Source organism: Hipposideros armiger, unplaced genomic scaffold (genome assembly GCF_001890085.2).
Source record: "Hipposideros armiger isolate ML-2016 unplaced genomic scaffold, ASM189008v1 scaffold_164, whole genome shotgun sequence".
Taxonomy (NCBI): Eukaryota; Metazoa; Chordata; class Mammalia; order Chiroptera; family Hipposideridae; genus Hipposideros; species Hipposideros armiger.
Window position 1 is genome coordinate 81,643 of NW_017731514.1, and position 12,892 is coordinate 94,534.

General features: G+C 57.8%; 1 protein-coding gene across 4 annotated transcripts in view; it reads right to left on the reverse strand.

Annotated features, from left to right (window-relative positions):
• Positions 1-12,892, reverse strand: part of SHISAL1 (shisa like 1) — a 77,819-nt gene that overhangs the window by 30,503 nt on the left and 34,424 nt on the right. For all 4 annotated transcript variants that reach the window (XM_019651688.1, XM_019651689.1, XM_019651690.1 and 1 more), the window contains exon 4: positions 8,677-8,994. In XM_019651688.1, coding sequence (XP_019507233.1) covers positions 8,677-8,994 — 318 coding nt within the window. The remainder of the gene's footprint in view (positions 1-8,676; positions 8,995-12,892) is intronic.

The following is a 12,892-nucleotide window of genomic DNA, read 5'->3' on the forward strand; positions in this document are numbered from 1 at the left end:
GGGTTGGAACTCACACCGAGTTTTGGGTTGATACTGGGCCCAGGCTGGAGAGGGCTTGATGAACCCCAGACCTCATGTGCCTGGGGGCTCCTTGGGGTCCCATCCCAGGGGTGGGGAGGACCTGACTTGCACAGGGAACCCCATCATCGGGCCCAGCACGGGGCCAGGTGCTTTGTAAACACCATCTCAGGGTTTAGATCTCACAGGAGATGTACAGGCAGACACGCTGCTGCTTCCCACTGTGAGGATGTGGGCTCTGGAGTCAGCCAGACCTGCGTGTGAATCCCAGCTCAGCCGCCGTGCAGCTCTGGGCAAAGTCGCTAATGCTCTGAGCCTCAGTTTCCTCCTCCATACAAGGGGCTCAGGAGGACCAAGCTACAGTGCTGTTGGGGACATTAAATGGCAGTAGTTCCTCAATAAAGGGGCGATACTACCATTAACGATAATAATGCATTTCACTCATTGACCTGACACTTACTAGAGGCCTACTATGTGTCAGGCACTGGGCATTCGCCCACACATTTATTGAGCACCTACTGCTAGGTGCTGGGGGTGTGGCTGAGCTCAAGACAAACCAATCCCGACTCTCCTGGGGTTCCTTACAATGGTGGAGACAGACAGCGGCCAACAAAACAAACAGAGTGGCAGGTGGTGATCACCACGAGGAAACTCAGAGAGCATGAGAGGAGTAGAGAGGGATGGCGGGTGGGGTGGGGGCGCTCTGGGGAAGGCCTGTCTGATCAGGTGATAGCTGAGCAGGCACCTAGTGAGAGGGAGGGAGAGAGGGAGGAAGCCTCCCAGGTATCTGGAGGAGAGCATTAGGCAGAGGGATTGTCAGGTGCAAAGGCCCTGAGGTGGGAGGAGCTTGTTGGGCTCTGGGAGCAGCAGGGAGGCTGGTGTGGTTGGAGCCAGTGGGGAGATGAAGACAGAGGGACCAGGGAGAGTATGAGATCATGGTTCGTGCCAATGGAAGGATTTTCGGTTCATCTCCTAGTAGGAAGGGACGTCATTGGCTGGGCTTTGATTTATATTTTAAAAGGATAGCTCTGCTGCCAATTGGGGGGGGCGGGGCAAAGGACAGAAGCGAGGAGAGATTTAGGAGGCGTTGCCCCAATCTGGGTGAGACGATGGACCAGAATGGTTGGTCTCAGTAGAGGGGAGCAGAGGGCAGATTCTCGGTTCATTTTCCAGGTATTGTGACACGATGTGTGAAATGAGAAAGATGGGGGAGACAGGTTGGCTCCAAAATTGTCCTGAGGAGACAGTGGGAGGGGCCGGGAACCCTGGATGTGCTGGTTTGCGGTGTCTACCGAACCCCCAGAAGGAGCTGCCTGTGAGGACTGGAGGTTTGTACAGACGAGTCTGGAGTCAGTGGAGACTGCAGTGGAGACAGGCCTGGGAGTCAGGGGCAGGTGGACAAGACTGGAGCTGTGGGGGTCAGGTGGGGTTTCCAGGGCTGGGTGGAGATGGAGAGAAGGGGTTCGGGATTCTGGTGTCTCAGGTCAGAGAGATGAGGACAGAACAGGGAAGGTGACGGAGAAGGGAGTGGCCAGTGAGGGACCAGGAATCACGAGGGGGTGGTGGCCAGGACCTTGGGCTCCCCAGTGCTCCCCACTTCTCTTCTGCCCTTTCCATCCTCTGAGACTTTGCCCGAGCTGCTCTCTGCCTAGATTGCCCTTTCTCCACTTCCAGAAAACTCCTATTCATCCACTGAAACCCTTTTAGTGTGTTCACTGCTCCCCGGCCAGCTGGTACTCAGCCCAGAGGGCTGTGGACCCCGGGGACAGCTGACTGCTGTCTTCAGCATCACAGAATGCCTGCCACCCCCTGATGCGATGCCAGGGACAAATGCAGGACATTTGTAGAGCAGTTTCTACGTGCCAGGGTCTTCTCACACCTCGTCTCATTTAGCCAGGCAGCAGGGCCCACCACCCGCCTTCCAGTTGAGGAGAGTGTGGCTACACCACTTGCTGGAAGTCCTCCAGCTATGAAAAAACGGGGATCAAGATTTGAACCCAGGTCTGTCAGCCTCCAGGAGACTTTGCACCTCACCACTCTGCTTCCTGCCTGTAAAAAGCAGTGCTTCGTAACAGATGGAGTTGTGCAAACGTAAGTGCTTGGCTTCCGGAGGAAGTGAGCCCTGGGTCACCGGGCGGCCCTCTCCTGGGCAGGGATGTGGGTGGGGGGGGGGTTCAATGCCAACATCTGGAAACCCTCTCGTCCTGGAGGCCAATGAACCCAGGGCATGAGTTACAGCGATGCTCTGAGAGATGGAAGGAGAACCATTGCAGGTGGGAAACCACACGCCTCCCCAGGTGGCCCGAGACAGGGAACTGGGCCACCGAGTTACGGACCACAATCTCTCGGTGGACAATTAACGCAGCCATTAAAGCAGTGGCTATAAAAACTCCTCAATTATGCAGGAAGCTCGCCAGGACATCATGTTGAATTAAAAACCTGAGACACACCATTTTATGTGCGGGCGGCAATGACTATAAAGTGAAACAATGTGCTGAGGACAGAGATGGCTGCAGGGGACAGCGGGCTGCATTCGGTGCTGAGGCCATTTGGGTCCACTCTCCCCGTGTTCTCAGTGAGCACGGGCACTTTTATGATGAAAAATGAGGTATAAGAAAAAAGGAAACTGACTGCTCCTTGGTGGAGGGCGGAGGGAAGGAAGTAGGTAAAGCAGAGGGAGAATAATTAAGACTAGCAAGAAGGACTGCTGTGCTCTGGCTCTGGGCTCCGGGCCTGTTCTGGCAGCCCAGTGCCCCCTGCTGCCAACTCCTGGGCCTTCCGGGCAGGGAGGGGTGGAGATGTGGCAGGACCTGTCTGGGTCACATGGCTCAGGAGGCAGCTGTGGGATTCGAACCCTGGACTGCCCGGGGTTTCCTCTCTGCTCTAACATCACAGTTTCCTCGTTGGTAAATCGAGTAAATCAAGTAGGAAAATCCACCAGTATAGACCCCAGTCACTTTGGAGGTGGCCTGGTCCTTTCCTCCAGACCCTGGGGGCCGCTGTGTCCTAAGCACCCAGCCTGCTTCCTTCGAGGGCTGGGTTGGGGTCTCTGTTAGGCTGACGGTGGCCCCCGGGGCAGGGAAAGAGCAGAGAGAGAGAAGGCCCTGAACCCCAGGGGACTTTCTGGGGGCATTTCTGGCCTCTCGTGGAATATTATCAGTGAAGAGGGTTTTACAGAAAGAAAATCTGATTATTCTATCAGGAAAAGAACCCTCAGATGCACTCTGTCCCTGGTTAGCTGCTTCCTGGGGAGACCCCGTGGTCTGACCCTCACGCATGCTGCTCCGACTACCCACAACACCACACCTTTAACTCCTACTCATCCTTGAAGATCGTTCCAGCTGTCACTTCCTCCAGGAAGTGCTCCCTGATGCCCAGGCTGGGCAGGCGTCCCCTAGGCTCCCTCTCATCACGGTAGCTGATGGCTCACTGCCACCGTGTGCACCCGAGTCAGCCCAACCGTGTGTCTAGGCGCCGGGCTCAGGGCCTGGCCCAGGACAGGCGTGGGGGGTATCGGGGGCCTGCTCCTCTCTGGACCAGGATTGGGCCCCACACCCCATCCTTCTCCAGCCCCTGAACCTGCCCCTCCCTCTGCCCTCTGCCCTCTGGTCAGGTTCCTGCCCAAGGCTTCAGCGGCCTCCAGAGGCCCTTGGGCTCTGCTTCCTGGCTCCTGCCTGCCTTCTCCCATCCAGCTCCCTGGCTGAGGGGACAGGCTGCAGACCCAGCCCTGACAGCCGAGCAGTCCTCCAAGCTGGCTGGAGCAGAGTGCCTGTGTTCAAGTGCTGGGTCTGCTGGTGACCAGCTGAAGGACCTGGACCAATCACCTAACCTCTCTGTGCCTCAGTTTCATCATCTGTAAAATGGGGACTCGTCAAATAAGTGTTTGACACCTGGGGATGAGGCATTGCACCAAGCAGACAGAACCCCCATCCTTATATTCATAGGCACCCCATCTGAGTGCTCGGCACAGCACCCGGCTGCACCTATGTTCAAGGGTTGGCTATTAATTAGAATTTGCTCCCCAGCACTAACCCCAAGCATTCCTCCTGGGGCCAAGTCTCCTGCTCTTCTTCACTGAGAAGTCCGGTTCTGTGAGCATCCTTGCCTGCCCTCCCCAGGGGTAGATGGTTGAGGGGCAGAGGGGATTTTCCCCTGGGAAAAATCCAGGTTCCCTTCCACCCGACTGTGTGCTCGGCACCAGGCCAGACACGTCTGTGTGCTCTCCTTCACCTCACATCAGCATTGTCCGAGGGAGGTGCTGAGACTCAGAGAGGGCCAGCAACTCCTCTGAGGACACACAGCAGGTGAGGCATCTGGTTCTGGGCCTTTCTGTCACGCCCGCCCCCACGGTACTCCCTGGTCATGGAGCAGCGACAGTGAGCAAACATCCTGTTGGGTTTTCACCAACACAATGGGAACAAGATGAAAACAGAGCTGGTGAAGGCGGGGCTTGGGCCTTCCGTGTAGGGTGGGAAGAGGCCAGGCCCGAGCTGGGAAGGACAGGAATTAGAGGGGACAGGCCCAGCATTTCCTGTTCCAGCTGGAAGCCACAAGGATTTGAAACTCCGGCCCGACCTGGGACATCCCCTGTCTCCTGAATTCCAATCTGGAGGCCTCCTTGGTATTAAACATGATGCCAAGGAAAGAAGATATTTGGTCTTCTCCCCTTTTTGTCTGGAACGTCTCGCTGTTGGCTGGTGTCCTCCCTGCAGAAACCAGACACTAAGGACTCAGGCCACAAAGGCAAGAAGACAGCGCGGCCTGAGCTTTGTCAGGAAGGAGGTTCTGAGGCCGGGGAGGCACGAACAAGCTCTGTGAGAAGCCGGAGGGTGTTCTTGACAAGGCTGAGAAAGGCCCCGAACGTCAGAGCAGAGGGTATGGTGCTCCCTTAGGGGACATGAAATCCACAAACGTCACATGATTTCAAGGGTCACCGTGGTCTTTTCTCAGGCTCCTGCTTCCTCTGTGAAGACAAAGTGGGGCGTAGGCCAAGACCAGAGCTGAAGAGTTCTAGAGACGGAAGTCGACAGTGAGAGCGAGAGGGGACACTTAGGGACCAGCTGCCATCGGCAGGAGGCTCCTGAAAGGGACAGAGGGAAGAGGAGTCTTTCGGGTCGCCTGCTGAGCACTGAGCTTCCTGGCCTTGCGCACGTGCTGTGGCATTTCCCGACGTGACCATCGGGCTGCGACGTGCTCATGGTGACTGCCTGGCTGCCCAGTGCTGGCTATGACGCCACACGGGAGCCGGGCCATGAGGGGCCAGGAGTCAAGGCAGGTTTTGGTCAGAAGTCCGGCAGCCGGAGGTCAGGCCCAGTGCTGGTGGCAGGACTCTGTGACCTGGGAGGACTGTGAGCGGTCCCCGCTGTGGGGAGAGGCCTGCCGAGCAGGGAGGGCAGAAGGGCGATCAAGCCAGGTCACAGACAGCTGTGAACCAAGTGTCCCCGGGGAGGCCCAGAGGTTCGGCGGAAGGAGGGCCCACATCAGGTTGCAGGAGAAGAGGGCTTAGCCATCTGGGCAGGAAGGAGTAAGGAGGCCGCTCCTGCTGGTGACAAGAGAGCTGAGTGGGGGGTGTTGGGCCAGAGTGGGGGCGTGGGGGTCCCTAGAGGTGAACAAGCAGAGAAGTAGCTGATGGGATCTGCGCTCAAGGGGGACGCACCTTGGCCATGCCGGGGAAGTGATCACCCCTGCTGGAACGTGGGTGTTTGGAGGACCCAGGGTGACGATTTGGAAATGAAGCAGCATAGACTCTAGCTCTTGTTCTGGGAGAAACACTGATTACAGCCCACCCCTGCACCAGCCACACCCCCCGTGACACTTGATGACATGGACGTGACCACACCCGCCACGTGGCAGCAGACCTCCATAAGCCTTGGCTGGGGCACCTCTGTCCAGGACACCTGAGACCCTACCTCCCTACTGGTGGGCAAGGCAAGTCTTACTGAACCTCAGACTTGCTCAGCTCTGCCCTGCCTGCCTCCTTTCTACCTGTGCCACCTCAGGTCGGATCACGTCATTCTGTGGCGTCTTTGTGTGCCCCCTTGTCTGGTGTCCCAGCACCCAGCACAGAGCTAGGGGTGGGGGCTGCTTGGGAAACTTGAGCCAAGCTGAACAATTTAAAGGAAGATGGGCACCCACACCCTGGTGCCCTTTCTGCAGCCTTACACGGGAAGGGTAGGGACGCCTGTGGCACAGAGGACAGGGAGCCCAGAGCAAGCGGCAGGCGCAGGGGTTCAGGAGCTGGACTGCTCGATCTGTCGGTGACTTCGGGAAAGCTACCCCACCTCTCCGCTGGCACCTAGCCCATGGGGTGGTATTGACACAGCAAGTGCTCAATAAGTGTTGCTGGAACCATGGGCGCCCACCAGGAGGTCCAGCGAGGTGCAGGTCTGCTTGCCTCTCCAAGTCCACCCCCTCTCCCCAATGTTGGCAAAACAGAAGTCCAAGCAGGAATTTCCTCACTCAAGGTCACACCTCCATGTCAAGGACAGAATGGGACTTGGAAGGAACTGCGTGAATCCCTTATCCGGCATCACGTCCCTGTAGGTTTCTGACAATCATTTTTGAATGAACACCCATATGATTATGGAAACACCATTCTGAGTCCACATACAAGTCTATGAGAACCAGGAGGGACAGGAAGAGGCTATGAGATCCAAAGTTAAATGTCTCCCCATTCACAGGGCACAGCCCATGACCACAAGCCCAGTCTCTCATCCTATACCACGAACTTGGACATGACACAAACCCAACAGGCTCGGCAAGCTCCTCCCCCTCCACAGCTGGTGTCCTTGAACTCCATCAGGATTGCGCAGCACAGCGCCTGCACACAGCAGGTGCATAATGTGTGCAAGGTGGAAAGGGGAGACTAGGTGACAGGCAGAGGGAACTGACAAGGAGCAGACAGAACCATCCAGCCAGAGACTGTGACTCGGGACGTGGGACACGCCCGCCAGAAGGGGGAGGACACCGTCCTTTAAATGGTAGAGTCTCAGTTTTCAAAAAACTTGGCTGCTGGTAATGTTTTCCAGGGGTTCTGGAACTGCAGTGCCTATAGGCGACACCCTCAGAGGCTCCTGGTCAGTGGGCTCTGGATGAGACTGAGGCAATTATTTTGACAAACACCCCAGTGTGTCTGCTGCAAGAGACCCACATTTCAGGAAACCCCACCATCGGGGCTGGGACAACAGACGTTCCATTGTCTATAGCTTTGGGTGGGCTGTGCCTCTGCTCCCCACTCCTCAAGGGGGAGACCAGCCTCTTCCCCACCCATCACCTCTCCATCCCCAGGCCACCGCCTCCCCGCACCCAGAGGACCTGCTCAGTCGAGATGTGTCAAACTTTGCTGAACAAAGCCTGGGCCCTTGTCTCCTGCATGATAGATGGGGCAATTATTCGATCAATAAGCACAAGCTGATTTAAGTGTACCTTATTAATTATTTAAGCCATTCATTATTGAAGAAGTCACTACCCATTAGCTATTTAAATGATCATTAACTAGCTTGGTTGCATCTCCTGCAAGGACGTAGCAACTGTAAACTCAGCACCTACTATGTGCTGGGTGTTTAATCCTCAAGACAAGCAGGGGTGGGGGGAGGGGGGTATGTCCTTACTCTCCACTCCTTCCCAGGGATTGGAAAGTTGGGAGGGGTGAAGTCGCCCCTGAAATTGCGAGCTGGTAAACAGCAGAGCTGGGCCTTGAACCCAGGTCGGGCTGCCTGCAAAGCTCATGGACTTGGCAGTTTCCACTGGGTTACAGGTTTTTGCATTTCAATCTTGCAGCCCAGGCTCAGTGATGTCCTGGAATGATGCTCCCATGGCTGCAGCTCAGCCCCCACAGAGCGATGGAACCCCTCACCCCACCCCTTGAGAGCACCTGCTCTCAGCCTGGCTCCTGCCAGAGCCTGGCTCCTGCCCTTGGTGCTGGCCGGTGGCACAGTGGGTTCCCGCTCCAAAATGCACCAACTCTCCTCTCACCCTCTGACTCTGCACGGCCCAGGGACCCCCCCAGGTTAAGTCATTCCCCACCTCCCCCAGACTGGGACTGGGCAGACATGACAGTCCCAGCAGAGGAGGCCAGGTTGGAACCGGCCCCCTGGGCAGGGCAGCAAGGCTCTGCTGGAGCAGCCACCCTACAACCCCCTGAGATCCCACCTCCCTTGCTGGCTTCCTTCTCTCCCCTGTCACTGAGCAGCCTGCCTGTGTCGTGTCACCTCAGATGCTCTCTGTTGCTTTGCATATGCTCACGACGGAACCCAGTAATATGCTCATTTTCTAACTTCATTCTGAAAAGAACTTCTCCCCGAGCCCCTGAAAGGCTGTCTTGTTTCCTTGGACCAGACCATGAAAACTTGGAAAGCGATCTAATTTCCCCTTTTGCCGCGGCAGCCAGGAAACTCACAACTCTGTTTAATGCTCAGTGACAATTACTCTGGTACCAGGCTCTAAGTGCAACAAACTCGCAAGCTTTGCTTCCAAGCTCTGTTTCCACCTCTCATTTTGACCTTCCTGTCCAGGCACATGTAACCACTGGCAACTTTAAATCCTTTTTGGCAAATAATCAGGTCATTGACCAGCCAAACACCATTGATCTGCTATCTTCCAAGCTTGTCAAAGACAAGTGACCCAGGGAGGTCTGGGCCCCCGATCGCAGTCACTCACCAGGCAGATGAACTCTGGAAGGTCACCAGCGGTGGGCTGTGGGTTTCTCCCTGCAGTGTGTGCACAGCCTGGGGGGCTTGCGGCAGGGGACCCGGGGGAGGCTGGGGCTGCGGGGTTGGCTGCGCCGGCCGGGAGGCCCGGGCAGGGTTCCCCCACCGCCGGGGGTCCTGTTTCATCCACCGTCCATGGATGCCCCACCGTGCCAGGTAAACCTTGCAAATGTCGTAGTTCATCGCCGAGTAATACAAAAGATCCAGGACCAGCAGTATCAGCACGAAAAAGCCATAGATCCACACGCCCAACAAGGCGGTGTAGTTGCTGCGGAAAAGCAGAGAGAGAGCGCGACTGAGAGGGGAGGACAGCGACCTGCCCCAGGGAGCCGGGCTGGGGAGTCCTGGCTCCGGCTCCTCACCCCCACCCTCCTGTCCCTCTCCCGGCCTGCCCCGCTTGCCTCTTCCCAGACCCCTGGAATCCCCGCCTGAGCGCCCACCCAGAACCCCAAGTCCGCGGACCCCAATCCTGGGGGTCCCCACTGTCAAACCTTTGACCAGACCACGAAAACTTGCAAAGCCATCCAATTTTCCCCTTTGGAAGGAATTCTCAGTTGGGCATTTGGGGCTCCCAGGATGGGGTGGCCCCTACCTTCACCCTCATGCCCTATCCGACATTGGTGCTGCTTCTGGACCGGCCAGCTGTCTCTGGTGGGTGCCCCTGCTTGCCCACCCTCCTGGCCTCGGCTTATGCTGTTCCCACCACTTGGGGTGCCCTTGCTGCCCCCCTACACTGCCAGCTCCTCCCCACCTTACTGGGCCCAGGGCAAATGCAGGAAGTCTGTCATCTTAGGACAAACTGACCCAAGTTCCAGACCATAAACCCCTGCCCCTCTGCATCTGCACGGGGCCACCCCACAGCCCCACGTGCTGCGTGGAACACAGCCGGGGGCCCCCCCAACCTTGGGCCAGCTTCCTTCCATCCTGCTCCGTTTTTCTCTCTCTCTCAGATCCCCAGGAAACAGTGTCAGCTTGGCCGCCCTCCCCACACCCCCCGCAGCAGCCACTGGTCCTGTCTGTCCCACCTGTCAGGCCTTTCAGCCCCTCCCTCCATCCCCTCCCCCACTAGGTCCTCTTCCCCAGGCACCACCAGACTGTGTGCTGATGGGCGTCTCAGGGCCCCTGACATGGTTCTTCTTACTCTTTCACCCAACATTCCCCCACCAATGGCTGCTCCGCCAGCCAGAAGCAGAAAGGATGGAGGGTTTTAAGTGCACATGCTCACAGCCCCTCTGTGAAGCCTGGCTCCCCGGCCAAGCTGTCTCTTCACCCAGCAACGTGCCTCGCTCGCTCCCACACCAGACCTTTGCACAAGCTGTGCCTGCTGCCTGGGCAGCCTGTTCTGTTTCCCCAGTTCCTTCCTCTCCTGCCTGACTCCCACTGGCCCCTCGTGGAGACCACTTCCCCCAGGAAGCCCTCCAGACATGCTGCCCCTCCTACACGGCACAGTCCAGCCCCTCCTTTGGCCCACCCCCCGGGGCCACGCTGGCTGGGTCATGTATATCCTCGTGTCCAGGCCAGGTCGGAGCCTCCCCTTGCACCCTGGGCTTGCCGCTGGAGCTCAGGCTGCTGTGCTCCAAACAGGGCTCACCAGGGACTGTGGTTGTGTGAAGGAACCGATTTATTAATCACTCAGAGGCTGCCTCCATCTGCTCCCTGCTGCGAGCATCTGTTCAGGTGGGTGTGTGCTGGCGGGCGGTGGAGAGAAGCCACGCCACTGAGATGCACGGCCAGCGCCCAGCCTCTCTGCCCACATCCCACAGGGAGAGACCCGACCCAGCTCTCGCCAGATGGGGCCCCTCTCTGCCCTGGGTCCCCGCAGCAGGTCCCTCTAGGCCCTATCTGGCGCTGGGGAGCACGGGCCTGGAGCCAGGAGGCTGGTTCTTCCTTTGCTGTGTGGCCTGGAAGAACCCCTGCATGTCTCTGGGCCTGGAGGAGATGATGTGAAACCCCTCCTGGCCTCAGTTTCCAGGCTCTGGATCTTCCCAGCTCGGTTCACCCCCAGCCCAGCCTTGGCCTCAGCAGTTAGATGGGGGCTGCTCCCCCCATTCCTCCCCCAACCCCCCGACTCCTCCAGCCCCCTTCCAGGGCTGCGCCCAGGCCAGGGATGCTCACTTTCGCTCACCCTCTGCCTGGAATGCCTTCCTCCCCTTCACTGGTGGCCCCTCGAGGGGGAGGCCTGGGCATGTCCCGAGCACTAGCACGGAGCAGGGATAGGCAGGTGCTCGGGGCTTCGTATCTGCTTGAGGAATGCGTGACCTGTATCGTGGCTGCCCTCACTCCTTCCTACAGCCGCACCTCCGGCCACCACCTGCATGAGGGCGGCAGCAGTCTCGGGGGCTTGTTCAGGCTAAGGTGTGAATGACTGACAGCCTTATTTCAAGGGGAAGCTCGATTTGCCTGGAGACATCAGGATGTGGAATTGCTCCCAGGGAGCAGAGGCCAGCGCCCTCTCTGGCCTGCTGAGGCAGGGGTCCTGGGGCGGATGTCCACCAGGACAGAGGAAGCTCCAGCCCCCTGCTTTCCCAGCACCCTCTCTGCAGTCTCCCCTGGGGCCCCCACAGATATGCCGTAAGCATCAGGCTTCTCCTCAGTGGTTGCCATGGCAGCAACCACAGGGGCTAAGGGAAGCACGTGGGAATGGGGGAGCAGGGGCAGCTGTTTGGCTTTGGGCCATTGAAGTAGAGTCCACTACACTCACTGTCCCTTCATGCAGGCCTGCCCACAGGACCTGTCCTGTGCCTCTTCCTGTCCTGCTGGTAACGGGTCTGGCCGTGTGATGTGCTTTGGCCAAGAAAACATGAGCGAAGAGTCATGGGTGCCTCGGAGTGGGGGTCACCCTTTGGTTTCACCACCTCTCTTTTCTGTCTGCTGTGGGGACATCCTACCACAGGTGGGAACTGCTTGATCAGCCTGGGTCACAAAATGCAGCATAAAAACAGCCACAGGTGACCTGAGAGGGACGTGGACTGTGAGCCAAAGCTAAGCCTTGGTGTCTTGAGCCCCAGGGATCTGGGGCTGCTTGTTATGTCAGTATAACTGAGCCTGGGTGACCGATACACCTGCCTCAAACCCAGCTCTGCCACTTGTGTGCTGTGTGACTAATAGGCAAGTTTTCACCCTCTCTGATCCTCAGTCCTGGGTAACGGGGCTAGCAGGACCTTCTTTATAGATAACACCTCCACGTGGATGAAATGCGTTGGTGTGAGGCCCCTCACATTATTACTCTAAGTGCCCATAAATGTTTATTTGTCTCCCATCGCTGGCTTGGGGGAATGTATTCAAATTAGGAAACACCATGGACTGTGTTTCCTCTCAGTCTGTACAAGGCTGCCAGTATTTGTGTCGGTTTTACGTCTGACAGGACTTGATAGGGTTGGGCAACTGACAAGAACATCCGGGACCTTCTGGCCCACTCAAGGGCTGGACTCAGAGCCTGAAACAGGCTGGACGGTGATGTAAGGCTTGCAGGACTGTGCCCATGTAGAGGAAACCCAGGGCGCTGGGTCCTCAGGCCTGGCCGACTGCAACTTGCTGGCCATCGGCGTGGCTGAAACACTTCTGGGCACTGGGAAGGACAGCTTTCAGGGGGGAGAGGGACGAATCATCCACTTCACCCTCAGAGGCCTTTGAGGACTCTTCGTAGTCCTAGAAGCCTCTCCCACACACCCGTCCCCAGAAACCCATCTGTCTAGTGAAGGGAACACCCACGTGTGGCACAAGACTCCACTCCACACCACCTCTGCCAGGGAGACGTTCCCTGTCCCCAGAGAGAGCTGACTGCTGACCCTTCCCCGCACCCGTGCCCAGGGCAGACACTCCCACTGCTTGTGCACGGCTCCGGGTCTGATTGCTGTGGCCGGCTTCCCACCCGGGACTTGGCATGGGAAAGTGTGCAGTACACTTGCCCTGAACACCAAGGGCTCCTCTGCCCGTGTGGCTGGAGGTGGCCCATTGCCATGGTGGTAGGCTTGGCGGGGCTGCACCCCTCATTCTGCCTGCCTTTCCGCCAGGCAGCCAGAGCCAACACGAACCATTCTGCCCTCCAGAAAAACACAAATAAAGAAGTCGTCAGAAGCGCTTTCCTCTTCCCTATCACAAATCCCGCCTCCTGGCTGATTCGCTGGCGGGGAGGGCGAGGTGGGTGGCCCCAGAAGGTCTTTGCT